This window comes from Zootermopsis nevadensis, unplaced genomic scaffold, assembly GCF_977971745.1.
Source record: "Zootermopsis nevadensis isolate Lab colony 2312 unplaced genomic scaffold, Znev_1.0 Znev_ptg000028l, whole genome shotgun sequence".
Taxonomy (NCBI): Eukaryota; Metazoa; Arthropoda; class Insecta; order Blattodea; family Termopsidae; genus Zootermopsis; species Zootermopsis nevadensis.
This window is the reverse complement of record NW_028259160.1, coordinates 13,840,089-13,857,464: the sequence shown is the minus strand read 5'-3', so window position 1 is coordinate 13,857,464 and position 17,376 is coordinate 13,840,089. Positions and strand designations below refer to the sequence as shown.

The window sequence follows — 17,376 nt, the reverse complement described above, 5'->3', positions numbered from 1 at the left end:
ACTGAATTTGTTATTGCGGAAATTTGTCAGCACTTTGCTCTCATTTAATATTTAACAGTTGACTTAACTTTATCAGTACTTGGAATTAGTTTAGTTTTGGAAACGTTTATTCTCTCGTGTATGATTTGAATGGAAATGTATATTTGCTATTATTTTGTCATCAGTAGTGTACCTGAATGGCTGTGCCCACATCTTGTACCAGGTCTAGATTGAAGGTGGCTGTCTTCTGCATTTTAGTGCCATGTAATCTGGTGTGACATGAATTTTGGCACTGTAATTATTACCCTTCACCTAACATTGTTAGGATAGTTAAATCAGGGATAAGATGTATGATAATACATAACATATATGGGATAACAAGTACAGCATGCAAAATTCTGGTTGTAAAAGCTCATAGGAAGAAATAGTGTGAAGCCTAGTGGGAAGTTTCTTAAAGCAGATATTATAGAAATGCATTGTGAAAATATGCACCATTTTGAACTGAAAGTGACTGGACTGAATAAAATCCTCTCAGGCTGCAAACTATCAGTTCTGGATAGAAGCCCGATGTTTCAGAGACCCTCTCTGCCTCCATCATTAGGGGAACGATGATGAGATTTATGATCACATGCTAACAGCAATCTTATGTATGTGTGCAATCTCTGTGCCAGGTAAATAACTGCTGTAAATTTGTCACAAGTGTTATTATTTTTAATTTTTTAGAGAAATTTACAGCAATTGCATACATACAAAATATATTACAGTCCAATAGGGAACACTAACTGCAAAATTTAATATAAATGTCATGACAGTTGAAAACCTTCATGTATTCTTCCCAGAAAAGTTTATTTTCATGGATTTATCTGTGCCAAGACCAACATTTCGTATATAATTATGACAGGAAACTGACACAAACAGAAAACGGGGCAACAGAAAGTTATAGCACTTGTTTAAAGTTATTGCTGCATTAGACAACCAGTACAGCATCATAATATACAATACAGAAAGTGAATAACAATAAATCATAGTAAATTGTAACACTGGTTACAAAATGTGTAACATATGCACATCTGCCACCAAGAATGTATGTGTTGGTAATTAATTTTGAGAAGACATTGCATTTGATTTAAAAATCATATTCTAACCTATTTAACAGGAAACAATAATTCACTGCTGATGACTGCAGCTGTTATTCATGCAGGGTTGTAGTTGAGCCAGGGCAGTGCTTTAGGTGCTTGAACTCTATTGTGTTCACAAGAATCATATGTTAATTCTGTGACCTGCAGTGTTCATTTTTGCATTTAAAAGTGTAAAGCTATCATTAAATACTATACCAGAGAGATTGGCCTCTTATCATGATTCATGCCCACTTCTTTCAACCTGGAACTGTGTGCCAGACTGTCCTGGCACTTTTATTTTTAGGACTACAACCCTGCACTGAAGCAAATGTCCTCCCACAGTGAACTTAGTTATGATGTACCCAGCATTAAGAATAGACTATGCTGTCTATAGGTTTTTCTAATTGCACCATGTCTGTTTTTCAACACTAGACTACGATTTAATTATATTTTCTCTACAAGGTTATGAAAGAATTCATAGTTCACTTTTTACAAAACTTAATTTTTTAAACAATGTCTTCCTCTTTAGATTATTGGAACAATGTTTTTTAAAAGTAACATCCTTGACCTCTGTTGCATTGTTTTCACATAATGCACATGATTAATCCAGAAAGCTCCAAAGGGACTGGAAACAAGGTTTGACTTTCCTGCCTTTACATGGTGAAATGACTGTGTTGATACATGCTGACTAATGCTGCAGAACAGAGAAGTTTGTGAGAGGAAATATACCACCTCAGTATAACCCTGAAACCAGTGAAGTCTTCCACACTGACTGTGCAAGTAACTTGTGAGTACTGTATTTGGGTGATGGGTGCTGTGCTTGCACCGTCATACTATTTGCTGTAATTTTGGTAGGTGAAGAACAATGATCTATTCTAAATGTTACACAGAAATATTTGTTTTTTTTCAACAGATTTCATTCACATTCAACAGCATCTTCACATGTCCTAGTACAAGCATTAAAAGTAAAGAGAACTAAATGTGTATTGACTTTTGACATGAATTTGATAGAAGTGTTATAAAATAAAAAAAAACATGTTTGTTTAACCATGGCTTCCTGACACGCCGGTTTAATCTTAAATTTACATTTGAAGACAATTATTGCCTTGAAATGGATGTGTTAAACTATGCACAGTAATTTGAAACTGGAAAGCTTACCAATTTACATTAAAGGATAACTGACTACTCTCTGCCATCAAAAATTGTATTCCTTTCCTCCAACACTCCACCACTTTACCCTTACTGCAAATGTTGGAGACCATCTGTCAACCACTATTGGACCGTCCAATGTAATATTACAAAATCATGTAAGATGCATAGTAATTATTTATACCACAAGTTAAATGTCTTGAAGCCCTCTCTGAAGACATACTAGTCAATGAACTGCACTTCAAGATTTCATGAATAACACCAACATCTGAAATGCACTTTTATATTATGGCAGTCATGCAAATGTAATTGAATATGTGTCCAGTTTTCAGTCAGCTTAATTCATTGACATAAAAATGTGGTAAACTTTCTTGTTCCTAAGATGATCCCACTTTATGTGGATCATCTGAGCAAAATTACTGTACTGACTACAAATACATGAATTGCCACCATGTAAAGGTTTCTTTCTCACAGCCTAGTAAAATTTTAGGAAAAAAATCGAAGCATATAAATAAATGTGTGCATACATACATACACATACACTTGTAGCACAATGGACCTTCCAACACTTACAGGCTCAAAGTTTCAAATTTACAGTGTACCTTTCCTTTCATTAAATATATGTACTCAGAAATTCATTATGAAGTGGAGGTTGCACCTGCTTGACATTTGTAGTTTATGTTGGTAGCTCTTAAAATAATTTTGGCAGTATTTTGGAGGAAATATTAGGGTGAAGTTACTGACAAGGTAGTACTGCAACACACTTCTGAATGTTGTCTCCCAGTGTTACACCACAGATATTCAGATTTTTTTTAGATTTAGGGGCCAGTTTCAGAAATCAGAAGCCACGATGAAAGTTTAAGAGACAGTGAAAATATATTATTTTTGTCAGTGATTATAAAATACATATTATTTTCACAGAAATATCACATTATGACAAGATATTTTTACATAGTTATTTTTGCAAATCCAGTATTATTTGACTATGATACAAGGCTGTCTTCAACAGGGTCTGACTTCTTGATGAAAATTCTAGCATGTGGCTGGAATAAGGTGTTTATCATAAAGGGGACCTCTACAATGCAGAAGCAGATTAGTTGCGATAGTTACAAATTACCAGTTATGCCAATCAAAACCTACCTACCTTAATCAGATGCTTCATGATGAAATTAGAATTATAACCGACAATGACAATTTTACAATTGTTCAATTTCATTCTGCTCTAAGAGCATTATGACCGATTGATCTTTACGTTAACAATGCTGTTTAAACTGCAGAGGTAATATATCATCAAATGAGATAGTAAAACAAAAATATGATTGAGGAGGTGGTAAATATTTGTAATGGGGGACAGGCATAGCCTGTGTACTATTCTACATTTACCTTTGAGAGACTGAGGAAATTTAAATCTGTTAGGACATCTGGGCAGCCTTGCTTAGATTTTAACCAGGTACTTCCTGAATACAAGTCTAACTTAAGAGTATTATCAGTGAGGGACAGAAATTTGTTTCTAAGAATTTTTATTAGCTACTTTAACAGTCCATCTTGGCCCAATTTCCATGTGAACCTGGAAAACAGAATTATCACATTCAGACTCAGTCAGATATTTCGGATGTGGTTGATGCTCTATCTGACAAACAGTTCTCTCAGTATGGTATTGAGAGAGAACAGGCAACATATTAAAATAGTGACACAAATGTATTAAGGCATGTTCCAAAAAACATATGCAAAGCTATTCTTTCTGGAAAAATAGTTGTAATTATGGGGTACAATGATGAACTTCTGTTGTGTCTGAATTTGTACGGAATTCCATAATTCAGCAAATAAAAAATAATTCAGACAGTGGGAGAATCATTATGGGTAAGTTACATACACTCTTTGTGCCAGGACAAGAGTCAGTCCAGTTGCAATGCTTTTTTTGGAGATGGAAGGGGAGACAGGACCAGAATGTAACTCAATTATGAAGACATTTCATCATATGCAAGAAAAGTTCACACTGAAACAGTAAAGTAACAATTAGATACACGCCTGAACATTTAAATTAATGTTTTATGTAATGTCAATTTTGGAGAACATTTCTCCTTTCCATGCAATACATATACAGTAGTGTTGGAACAACTGGACGAGCAGCTCCTGTTCATCCAGAAATTCAATATTCTCGATACGTTGTCGGTCACTAGCTGGGAGAGCAGCATACACTTCCACCATGTCCCATGATAGTGATCCATTCCACCCAGCTCTCAAAAACCTAGAAGAAGGCAGCCAGGTATCACAGAAAGATTCAGTAATATCCCTGGTCCCAAAAATTAAGAAAGCGTGGAAAGATTGGAGCAAAGATTAACTTGGAGTATTTTTTATCACCATGCCGAACATGTAAGTTTTCTATAGAGCCATCATCTACATCTACAGTCTCATGACAGCACAGTAATCACTTTAACGTCCTGCTAGCTGATGTGAGAGATTGAGTCGGCAACTACCCTCTCATTGTGAATGTGATAAACTGCATGGGACAACATTCACCTTGCTTACCTTTCACCTTTTATCACACTGATTTGGCAACTAAATGTGAAGTACATACTTTAAGGGCTTGGGTACCTGGAGGGGCTAAAGAACCCCTTCATAGACTGTTTTTGATTTCTCTGCTGCAGATTCAAACCAATTTATCATATTAATCATGGATAACCATCTGCAAGATTTATTCGGTGCAGAGGAAGTTCATTCTGGCAATCTCATGTATCAGGAGGGAGTGAGAAAGGGTCAAAGAAAAACTGAAACAAAGGTGGAGAAATGGAAAATAAACAATGAATGAACAGAAGAAAGAATGTTGTTTTAACTGTCATTTAACTCAATTAAAATTCTTTGCTCTGGTATCAGATAAAATGAACAGTTGTGACTAGAACATGCACCTCTGTCTCTGAGTGTTGAGGCTCTGGCATGCACCCACTCCAGCCAATGGACATCCACGTGCCCGAAGGTTCCGTAACATTACATCACCAAACTTGTCTCCCATATTTACCTGTAACAATGTGCACATCTCTATGATACTATGAGCCAAGTAGAAGCACCATTAAATATGTTGCATTTTAAGGCTCTAATGGATTTCTTCCTGTATATTACAAATTTAATACAAGTAAGGTTACTGTCATTTATCATTTGTCTGTCATTACACAAAAATATTTTGTGCAGTCATCATGTTATTTCTTTTTTGTAGGAAAGTACCCAAATAAAAATTTGCATACTTGACTTTGCTACATAAGAACCCTACAATGATCTGATGCAACTCTGTGCACAAGTGACTTAGTACAATGCCTGTGGCATGATAAATTGGTAAACATCAGTTCTTCTGTATATACTTCCTCTCATGAGTTGTTCATGTTTTCAATTTGAGGTCTCTTTTAAGGCCAGCAATAGAAACCAGAAGAATTTTAATTTTAGACTTGCAGTGACAGAATGGTTCTTGGGTTACTTGTTATAACCATATTAAGCTACTCAATAATTCCCATCCCCCCAACTATGAAACGTCTGAATCACGATATAATGAAGTTCAAACCAGCACTATACGAGTATCTCATATCTCACTCCTACTCTATAGAAAAATAACCTCAACCAAACATTCTCAGTTATTATATATACATGTAAGCAATAGTGGGTATGTTTTGTGTGTAATTATTCTTGTGTTAATACTGTAGTTGACTGTAAATTATTGCCGTGACTATGTAATTTATATTTGTATTATAAACAAGTACTGTATTTGTGCTATGACATGTTCTATATTCTTGGGCCTATGAAGGATCTATGGAATGTAAATAAATAAAGTCTATTTTAAGACAACCAGAAGGGTTGGTCCTACTACCTTCTTAAAGAAACATCCAGGAAGGCATACAACTACACACCTGTTCATAATTAACAAACAAAGGTGAATCAAACTTCTTTGCTATCCAGCTGAGCAGCTGCTCTACCTTGGGTGCATCAATGTAGACCAGAACACACTCTGCTAAGAATAAAGTTGGCATGTTGAACTTAACCTCAGATTCATTTAGTTTCACCTCAACTTCATGCAAGTTGCGAAGATCAACACCAACAATGTGGTAATTTCCTGCATGCAGATCTGTGGCACTAAGGCGTACCTCTCCATCTAAAAAAATCCAAATAATTTTTGTGACTTCTTAATGTGACATTAACCTGCCTGTTTGATATTTAAATTGTACTCCTCAAACAATGCAGTGGTCTGGTCATACAAATCCATTGAAAGGTATATAAATATAAACCAATTTATATTGTGTAATTTTTAATAAGCATTTAGGAATGTTGGGAATTTTATATTCAGCATTATGTTCAGAATAACTCCAGATGTGACCTATTCACTTATCCAATGAACAGTGGGGCCATTTCCTTGGTAATAAAGTGGTAAGAGCATGATGATAACCACTGACACCATTTATGCTGAGGTTAAAAATGTGTGTTACACAATACACAATGACTGTAACTTGTCTGACTTCATATTTACTATATCAATAATATACCAAATAAATAAAATATTCAAGAACCTTCCATGTGTATTTTGTCAAGCAGGACTTTGTTTCTCTTTATTAAGTAACATTTTCTAGCAGTGACGCTGGGAAAATCCACCTCAATGAAATTTGTGACATTTTTATTCGAATCCTTCAATCTCCAGTATAATGTATCAAAGCCTGATCCCAAGTTGACAATTTGACGTTCACTCCCACTTTTCTGGAATGCGTAAAAATGTGTGTTAAAGCAGAGTCAAGAGATAGTAAAACAGATGACAAGAAACGACCAATAAACACTATACCTTTAGAAATTTGTCAATAAACATCTCTACCCCTTTAGCCCTAGCATAATATCCACGGTTTATTTCGGGAGTCTTTTTCTCTCCGGCTCGTACAAATAACGAAATGTACCGATCTTCCCAATAACCCAATTGAACTGCGCAGCGTTTACATTCACTTGCATCGTCATTTGTAGCTTGTACACCTTCGTTGAATGCCATAGAACTCATAGTAAAAGGATATCAAATGTCTCACAACAAAAAACACAAAAATTAATCTATGATCATATTATGTGTTCCAAACTTCTCTTTCCCACTGTGGCCATATTATGTACGACCATTATTGCCACACGACGAAAAGGTAATTTAGGAAAATTGCTTAATTTTATCATGCTTTGAATTAAGTTCTTCACGCTATGGGTTATGAACACTAAGTTATGGGGTTACACGGTTTTAAATGCTTCCATGGCCTGTACGGTTGTGTTTAATTTGTTTCGGTTTATACACACAGAGTGTTATAATGCTCGCTATAAACATACAATTAATGTTGGTAGTGTCATGGGGCAATACTACGTACAGTTTTAGAGTATATTTAGAGTACATTTTGGTTAGTGGTGATGTGATACGATTCAGATTCGATGTAAAAATGTAACTTAATGTTATTTTATAATGAAATATATAAAGGTATTAATAGCATTGTTCTTATTAATTTGAAATTGTTATATTAACACACTTCGGATATGAAAGTTCGTCATATCCTGTTTATTGGGCGTATGACATTCTGCATAAGATAAGCGGGAAATGTCATAGTTACCATGGATGTTCAATCAGTTAAACTGTATCTTCAGAATATTGAAGAATATGTTATGGATGAAGATAAAATTGTGAGTTAATTGTAGTATTTTAGTCGCGTGTTTGTTTAGAATATTTAAAATGCTAACGCAAAAATTTATTTATTTTTCAGGTTACGTACAAATGGCTGAGTAAAAATCTGGGTATCCATGTAAATACAGCAAAACAGTAAGTATTTAAACAAAATGGAACAGTGAGGAGGTGATAAGATGCCCGTAAATTATGGCCCGATGTTGCATGATTTCCGAATAAGGTGTCAAGCAGAGGCCCTATTTGCAGTATACAAGGTCCGCCACAGAAAAAGTAGCATACATGAAATGGGGCATTCTCCGTTTCGGTGACACCTTACATCGGATGTTTACTCAAAACTGTATATTAAATTTGAGCTACATGGGACAAAGAATCACGTATTGGATACTAACTATGCAGTTTGTTCATAAAGTCTGCCATCATCTAAAGTCTGTAAAATGTATCTGATGTAAGGAATCTTGCAGGTTACTGTACACCTTTGCAACAGAACAAAAGATCAATGTGAATTTGACATACCTGGTTGGAGGTGTGCTGTGTGATGGAACTGGATGCAAGGTACAAATTGTTCGTGAAGAAGACCTGGAAAAGGCGAAAGCTGAGTTCAAAGCTTTGACATCAGAACATGTTTATAGTGTTCAGAAGGCAAAGATATTACCAGATCTTGGAGTTTTATATGCAGTAGACTGCCACAAGAGAGATGAAAATGAAGATGGTAAAAGGTTAGTTGACCAAGTAGGATCATTTGTGAGACAACTAGAATGTAAGACTTGAGGTTCTCACAGCGGTGAGTATGAAGATATCCGTCTTCTGGGTTATTGCGCTGTGTAGTCTGGTCGATGTTAACCAACGTTTCAGAGGTCATACTGCCTCCGTCATCAGGGCGATGAATATGCCAATAGGGTGTGAGGAGCTGGATTTATAGGTCGGGAAGTGAAAGGTGTACCCTGCCCCGAGCCAATGGGAGCAGGTATGGGAGTGGACCAATGGTAGCACGTGGGCGAGAGTGGGAGAGGGAGAGAAAGTAGAGAGAGAAAGGTGAGTTTGGTTGTATGGATAACGGCCCTGAAAAGGGCCGAGTTAGTGGTCTGGTTGGTTCTGGCGGCGCACCAACCAGACCACTAACTCGGCCCTTTTCAGGGCCCTTATCCATACAACCAAACTCACCTTTCTCTCTCTACTTTCTCTCCCTCTCCCACTCTTGCCCACGTGCTACCATTGGTCCACTCCCATACCTGCTCCCATTGGCTCGGGGCAGGCTACACCTTTCACTTCCCGACCTATAAATCCAGCTCCTCACACCCTATTGGCATATTCATCGCCCTGATGACGGAGGCAGTATGACCTCTGAAACGTTGGTTAACATCGACCAGACTACACAGCGCAATAACCCAGAAGACGGATATCTTCAACTAGAATGTACTCTGTTGTCAACAGTTGATTCTTTGCCCAGAACAATCACTTTACAAGATCATGTCTTCAGAGTTTGGTTTTATTTTAATGTAATTTATGGTTTAGTTTTAGTTTTGGTGTCATGATTTTGCATTGGTCTTTTATTGAAGTGCCTGAGTACAGTCATTGTATTGTGAAGTTTGCCTGTTTGCAGAGTACATTAGGTTTCCTTTGTCAAGAATCCACCCTGATATCTTGGTATCTCTGAACATATTCTAAACAAGAATGAGACATACAGTGCAAAATATGTGGTATTGCTTTCCCTTGTACTATTGCAGAAATGATTATGGAGGTTATGGGACAATTAAAGATATATTGTGATAAGTCTGTGGAAGAGATTTCTTGAACAACTACAGAGAAATGTGTTGATATAGCACATATTTAAACTTGTTAATGTATATCAAAAAGTAATAATTGCAGGTTACTAAATGGTAGCCTTGATGAATTATTTAAACATTTATATAATGCACTGGATCAGGTATTAAATGAGCATATGTATTTACTAATATGAGATTAACGCAGATGTCAAATAAAATAGTTGTGACCATAAACAGTTATTAGAAACTGTAAATGTATATAATTTAACATTAACCATAAATATTGTGAACATGAGTGTGCAGCATACAGACTGGAAATATTGGCAGTTTGACAAGAAAGTAACTAGATTGATTCTAGATCTATTATGTGTGTTTAGTGGTGGCAGTATTTTTGTATTCAGCACATTGGACTTGAAGTTTGCAATGTGTTTGTGGTTCTAAAGTTTCTACAACTGCATTTTTGTCCATTGTGTTATACATTTTACAGTGTCATGAAAATATATTACTTTATCACTTGTCACACACCAACAGGTATAACATTTTGTCAATAGAAGTTTCTGTCCTCTGCAGCAGTCATTTACTTTAAGTGCTAGGCCTATGGGACATAAGTTGAACTGATTTTTCTTTCATCAATAATGAATGTGTCTACGGAGGTTTGGTATGTGTCCATGCGGGACATTTTTACAGTATTTTGTACAGTATGCAGTAATAGTGTGTCTTGTGTCAGGCTGAGTGCTATCACATGCAGCCACTCAGTTCTTAGGCCCCAGGAGGAAATTGGGAGACTGAGGCTGAAGGCTCGAGCTGCCACATCTACTAGGGATGCAAAACGGTGGCCCACAGGCCATGCACCAAGTAAGAAAACAGCAGAAGCACACAGCAACAGTGAGGTACTTCTTGTCTCTTTTCACTCATTTTATTATTATAGGTTTGGCTATTCAGTGCAGGATTTTTACATGCTGAAATATTAGGGGAATGGAGAAAATTGCATGGGTTTTATATTTAGTATTTTTTGGACACTTAACTTTTATTTGCTGGTTTATGCTTGATCTGTGTACCTGCATGAACTGAACCATAGTTTTTGCTTAAATATGTTTTAGTTGAACCAATTAGTTTTCTGAGTGTACTAAATTTAATTAATTTTACTTACATATTATCTCTGTCTTCTCAATATAGAACGTGAAATGGGAAAATGATCTGGTTTTCAATATCCACTCTGAAAATATCCAATCATTTCTTAATTAGTTTTGTCTTTTTCCCTGAAAAGAAGCATGATCCCACTGACTTCAGATAACCTAGCAGCAGGAAGGCAATAAATTTAATTATATATTTCCCTTGCTATTTAAATAAATATAATGAACTTTTCTTTGTAAAGGTTGCTTCTACAGATGGATCTAAGGGCAAAAATGGTACAAAGAAGAAAGAGTTGAACACAGGGATAGCTGCCATGTTTGCAGCACAGACATGTAAAACTAAGCAAGGTGGCCCAAATGAAAAGGTGTGTTGAAAACATTTTACTTTTTCTTGTGTTGATAGACTTACATTGGGGATGAACAGAACCAAATACTGTTTGTACATCCATCCTTTCAGCATTTTGTGATTTATTGTTGCATAATATTTTAATGCACATAGTTGTATACTAGCATACTGAAAACAAGTGTCAGAGAAATGTTAAATCTGTTATTATTAAATAGTTAAATGGTTTTTTCCCTGGCATTATTTTCACTACGTAATATGCCAATATATGAAAATCATCTCATTATCTTTGTTACACAAGTTAGATTACAGAGTTAAATTCATGGCAAGGATGAAAATTTCTGCATTCCTAAGTAGTTTCTTCACAGTTCTGTACAACATTAGGCTTAATTGAATTCTTCCATATATTGTTAGTTTAATTCCTTACCTGTGAACTTATTTGGTAATAGATCAGTGGTTTTCACATACCCTAACTTGATTATATACTGTTATTACAGGTAGCCCTTGATTTGCGCTGTTTCAATTTACGCCAGCAAGTCAAAAAAGTGAAAAAAATATAGTTTACTATTATTTATAACGTTATACAGTATATCTCATACTGATTTTTATAAATCGTAATTCTTACACCGCTGATTTGGAATAAAAATTATGAATACAGTCGTCTCTGCAATTACGTATGTTTTGTTAATGCGAATTTGCTCCAATGGGATCGATGAATCGGTAAAAGCTGTTTGTGAAATGCAGACTTTTGCATATATGAGTTTGCTCTTATGCAATTTCATTCCTGGCGCTTTAAACTTTCATAGGATTAATTTAATCTCTGCGGAGGTACCGGGGTTATTTTTACTATGCGATTTTCTATAGGTCGGCGTCTTACATGAATGTAACTATCGCATAACAGCAGAGATGACTGTACACATCAATCATGTGAAAGAATCGCAGTCAATCGTGGGGACCAACGAATTGCCGATTGTAAGTGTATAAAATATATTTTTTAAATTCCCTTTATTTTATTTATGTTATTTCAGAGCTTTAAATGTATTACCATTATATTACTCGTCAATGTTTGGGTGCTGGGAACGCATGTCATTGACTTCCCATTGATTTACATTATAAAAGAGTTTCAATTTATGCCGGTTCGTCCAGGAACACGTCCCCGGCGTAAATCGAGGGCTACCTGTATATTCATATGCTAATGAGATTTATAGCAGACCTATCCTTAACATGTTTTATAACAAACCTTCCAACATAAATATATTATTTAAATCTATTATTATTATTAAGTGTTCTGTCTTACGACAGGTCCATTGCTCTGCCCAAAAAGAGCTCTCCAGTTGTCCCTATTCTCGGCTTCTTGCTTTAATTCCTGGAACTATTTAAATCTACTTATTGATAATTAGCACTGTTGGTAGTTAATCATTATTATGTACTTTAATGTATAACTATGTTTATATAGACATTAGCTTGGTTTTTGTTGATGTGTTTAATTTTCTTGTACTGACTCAATAATTGGCTCATGCAGCTATTGCATTAGCACTTAAAAATTAAATATTCAGTTGTTGTATTTATGATTTTTGTTCTCCTGTGCTGTATCAGTAATTGGCCACCTGGCTGTTCTTGAACACACTAGTAATAAAGAAATGAAATGAATTTCTTACAGCCTAAAGCTGCAGAAAATTCATCAGACAAACCAAAAACTAGCAGTGGCATCACTATGTTTTTCAATCGTCAGACAGAGAAACCAATAAAACCAAGTGTTTCGGCTCCTAAGGACAGTCCAAGCAGTGGATTAAGCCCCAAAGATTCTCATGGCAATGAAGTGGATGCAAGCTGTGCATCAGAGAAGCTGAAAGAGAAACAAGAAGGCAATTCAAATAAGAAAGGAAAAGTTTTAAGTAATGTTAAGAATAGTAGCATAAAAAACACTGAGCAGAAGTGGGGAGGGGGAAAGGGTAAAAGGGTGAACACTGATGAAAAGCTGCTACCAGCAAAGAAACGAAAACGAATTGTTGTTGTATCAGATTCAGAAGACAGTAGTGATGATGGTGAGTAGAAGCTGGACATTCATATTATGTATCCTTCATATCTCTTCCTTATTGCAGTAGGTTATGGGTACATGTCAGTTTTTGGTATACTGCTTATAAAGTGAACTGAGACTAATTCATAATTGTTTGTGGCAGATGTATTTGGCAGAGATGGTGGTGATGCCCCTGATATGCCTCCACTACCTGAAGTTGCTCCACATCATGAGAGCGATACTGATGATGTGATACCACCCACTCCAGAGGCTGAACTGAAGAGAGGCCGCAAACGTGTGCGTAAAATGAAGGACAAAACATACGTTGATGAAGATGGTTATATATGTAAGTATGGATCTGCCTTCACAAAGGTCTTTTTAGCAGATTATGTATGGCTTGACTGTGATACCTCACTGACCTATAGACTGCATGGATGGGTCTTGATTCCTGGTAGGGACACTGGGATTTGTATCTTTCCTACAATGTCTGTAGTGCACGTAGTCTCCTGTCCAGTGGGTGCTGGTGTAAGCAGCAGACCTGCACTTAGTACATCAATCATCAATGTAGAACACGTGAAGTTTTATCCCCCCCTCCCCCTACTATGACTTCATGGGCACAGAACAGCTTTTATTTTCTATGATTAAATTTGTCATAAGGCCCGGGTAGGGGTTTTGGGTATATTAGATAAAGAAGACATTTGTCGATTAAAAGATTTGAAGTGAACTCTGCTACATTTGTCAATGCACTAAAAATGAGACTGTTGTAAACCAAAATTTGGTAGCGTTATTTTCTCCAAACCATATGTAATGGTTTCAATGCCATGGCCTAGTCATGTTGTGTTAGATGGTTGCATTTCTATCACATTTGATGTAATGGTAAACACAGACACATTTGCTAGACTCTTGCTTTTGATTAAGGGTGTACCGCTTGACGGATGACCTGGGATTCACTTCTCATGCAGTATTTTTGAGCACGGAAGTTGAGTTTAAATACATTTTTGGTATAAAACATTCATATATAATAGCTTCTGTTTGTAAATGCATATGTTGTTCAGAGATACTATTTAATAACAATACATTAATTGAACCTTTCACATCTAACTTCTCTAAAATCTGTCTTAATGTTATTCTTCCATCTGACTCTTTGTCTCCCAAATGGTTTCTGCTCTTAAGGTGATGAAGAGTAAAGATTATGAAGCTACTCATGATGTAATTTGTTATATTTTCATATTACTTCTTCTTTCTTGTCTCCAAATATTCTCTTTAGCATTTTGTTCTGGAACATCCTCAACCTCTGTTTTCCCCTCAACATTGCACAGTTGGAAACAGCTGAGAACAGAGCAGATACTACAAGCTCGTAATATATTTTGTAGTATGGTGTTTATGTTGATATTATTGTCTGTTGCAGTGACCTGCAAGGAATATGTATTTGAAAGCTGTACAGATAGTGAAGTAGAGCAAGAAAAAGAAAATGAAAAAAAGTTATCAAAAGGAAATTGTGAACAATTTGAAACAAAGAAATCTGAAAGTGTGAAGCCAGTTAGTAAGGAACCACCAGCAAAGAAGAAAGCATCACCACAAAAAACTAAGCAGGCAACTCTCATGAATTTCTTCAAGAAAAGCATCTGAAGTTATATCACTTTCCCAGTTAATGTGTGTGTTATTTTTGAGAAGTTTGTACTTTTTTGTCAACTGTTGTTGAATGCAAAATATACAGAAGTTCAAGGAGGAGGGTAAAGTAAAATTAGTTACTTTCCCAAAAAGAAGTTGTGTTGTTTTATGAAGATTTAAAAAAAATTAAATTAGAAGAAAAGTTATTCATACATGACCGTTGAAGTATTTAATGTCACGTGCTGGACAGAAACCAAAGAAATTGTGTTGTAAGATCTTTTACAATAATTTTATTCTCATTGACATTACAGTGGAATAGTCACTTTAGAGTTTATGCATTCCCTAATTTTATTTCAGCTAATATGGCTAAGAAACTTACTATGTCATTTCAGAGTGTGATGTCTTGTCATTAATGTATACTGTATGCTGCTTTGTGATTAAGAAATGCAAAATTTGAGTCACAAAAATTTGAATACTTGATTTTTACCACAGACTTAGCTGCTAACATAGATATTGATGCTTTGTAGTGTACCATATATTAAATGTTGGTTTAGCCTGAATTGAAATCAGAAATTCGTTTTGAACATTAATGCACAAGTGTCACAGTTTGTTATCAGAGATCATGTTATTTCATTGTTTATGAAAATATGAGACAGTTTTTCTCCATTTAAGCACGTCTGTATTTCTTGCAAACATACTTGCATTGCGTCCATAACTTCTACAACTATTATCCACATTTGCACAGTTTACTGCTGAATCCATAATTGATAATACTGTAAGGACATCTTACCACATTGAACCCAAAGGGATTGGCTGCTTCTTTACATTTTTGCATTCATTTACTGAGCACCCTGAGCCAGGGGTGGCCAATTTTTCAGAATTTGATTGTTTTATGCATGCTTGGAGTCAGTTAACTAGAGAACAAACACTTTCTGTATTATTGTAAAAGTCATAGTGGTGCACCCACTGTTCAAAAAGAATAGCAAACTGATAAATGCAAATTTGTGATCAAAATTATTCTGCCTCTTTAGTATTTTGTAGGACTTCATTTTTACTTTGAATTACATGTTAATCAAATTTAAAATATCTGCTGTAAAGAGCACTTAAACTTGCATGTTATCACTCAGAGGTTAGCAGTACTTAAAATTATACAGGATTTTAAATCAGTTTGTGTCAGATTATTGAGGGTTTGCTAAAATCAGTCAGGAAATATTTTATTATCTTAGAATATATAAGTGAGAATTACTAAAATTGCTGTATTCATCCAGTTGTACAAGATGACCTTAAATATAAGATGGCTGCCCTCAGTGAAAACTTGTGAAGAAAAACTGTATAACTTGTCTACATGTATAATCCTTTCGTGCAGCATTAATTTTACATCTCTTCATAGTGACCTGTTTTGGATACACAGGATGCTTCTCTGGTAGAACTTGCTCATGTAGTAGAATCGGTGAAAGAATTGACACAGGTAATGGGAGTTACAGCCTACCCCCACCTACCTAATCTGTTACAGGGGGATGGACCTGCATTTGATCTGATTTTTGCACTGTAGTATATGAACATTGTTGGACTGCATTTTAAATGGTACTCTGTGTGTAGTTAATTTAATCTCTTTATTTTTAGGTAACAAGTGGAAAGGCAAAGGATTCTGAACTGCATCATAGGATTTCCCACATTTAATCTGGTCTTCATTTCTTCATGAATCCAAATTTTATTTGTTTCCAAATATTTTAACTTTGCCACACTTTCAAAGAATTTATTAGCTGTCTTTAAATTCTGCATAAATTTTATGAACTTCATTTAGAAGTCATATAAAAATCTCATATTGCAAAAAATTTAATGAAGTGCAAGCAGTCATGTTTTGATGTAAAAAGTAAAGTAAAGTTTGTCCCACTATACGCCATGTAAGCGTTTGGGGTGAGTGGAGGTATAGCTCCTCTCTTCCTTGACCTCGGCACTAGATGGGGGTGAGTGGTCAGCATCACGCCCCGGCCGACTTTACCCCCGGGAAAGGACCCCGGTACCCATTGTAGAGGAGGCTGGGTGGGCCCCAGAGCCGGTCTGGACGCAGAGGCTAGAGGAAAAATCCTCTGCCCCCGTCGGGGATCGAACCCCGGCCGTCCAGCCCGTAGCTAGTCACTATACTGACTGAGCTATCCCGGCTCATCATGTTTTGATGTACAATTTTGAAATTTGTTACATAATTTTAAAAGTTCCATGTTCCACAAAAAATATGTATTAAAATATTTTGTACAAATATGGTTCTTTTAGATGAATTTTTGATGAGATACATGTGAGGTAAGTTTTAAAATGTTTGTAGTTTTTCATTTAAGTGGTAGTTAATAGTGCAAGATTTTAATTAAAATTTAAATTGGTAGGCAGGTTTTAGTAAAACTCCCATATATTGTTTGTCATTACAGGATGTCCAATGGTTCTTGAAGTGAAGCTAGTGGACAGACAGATGTACTGATGAGCACAGCTTCCCTTAGGTGTACACAGTTCATGCACATTGTACAGAACTCACATAGGAAACCAATAACTCTTCACACTGAATTTACAAAGGTATTTTAACCATACTGTATAGACTTT

At 35.8% G+C, this 17,376-nt stretch overlaps 2 protein-coding genes across 5 annotated transcripts; one reads left to right on the top strand and one right to left on the bottom strand.

The window, feature by feature from the left end:
* Nucleotides 1-806: 806 nt before the first annotated feature.
* LOC110832872 (leucine carboxyl methyltransferase 1) lies at nucleotides 807-7,389 on the bottom strand. Of its 3 annotated transcripts, none has more exons than XR_002544075.2 (6): nucleotides 7,060-7,389; nucleotides 6,794-6,977; nucleotides 6,140-6,381; nucleotides 5,153-5,262; nucleotides 4,120-4,494; nucleotides 807-3,813 (listed from the first exon to the last, which is right to left on the bottom strand). XR_002544075.2 is itself a non-coding variant. In XM_022070302.2 (6 exons), the coding sequence occupies exons 1-5, from the start codon at nucleotides 7,264-7,266 to the stop codon at nucleotides 4,296-4,298; spliced, it is 942 nt and encodes a 313-aa protein (XP_021925994.1). In that variant the 5' UTR covers nucleotides 7,267-7,389; the 3' UTR covers nucleotides 807-3,813; nucleotides 4,275-4,295. The 3 variants fall into 3 exon arrangements, 2 of the variants coding, with proteins under 2 accessions (XP_021925994.1, XP_021925993.1); XM_022070302.2 differs by having other exon boundaries at nucleotides 4,275-4,494; XM_022070301.2 differs by having other exon boundaries at nucleotides 807-4,494.
* A 300-nt stretch (nucleotides 7,390-7,689) lies between these two features.
* Nucleotides 7,690-15,458, top strand: LOC110832871 (DNA polymerase delta subunit 3). 2 transcript variants are annotated; one of them, XM_022070300.2, is made up of 8 exons: nucleotides 7,690-7,719; nucleotides 8,000-8,055; nucleotides 8,382-8,636; nucleotides 10,411-10,573; nucleotides 11,059-11,181; nucleotides 12,820-13,204; nucleotides 13,340-13,522; nucleotides 14,585-15,458. In XM_022070300.2, exons 1-8 carry the CDS (start codon nucleotides 7,705-7,707, stop codon nucleotides 14,803-14,805), a joined length of 1,401 nt encoding a protein of 466 aa, XP_021925992.2. In that variant the 5' UTR covers nucleotides 7,690-7,704; the 3' UTR covers nucleotides 14,806-15,458. The 2 variants fall into 2 exon arrangements, with proteins under 2 accessions (XP_021925992.2, XP_021925991.2); XM_022070299.2 differs by lacking the exon at nucleotides 7,690-7,719 and adding an exon at nucleotides 7,772-7,919.
* The last annotated feature ends 1,918 nt before the right edge of the window (nucleotides 15,459-17,376 follow it).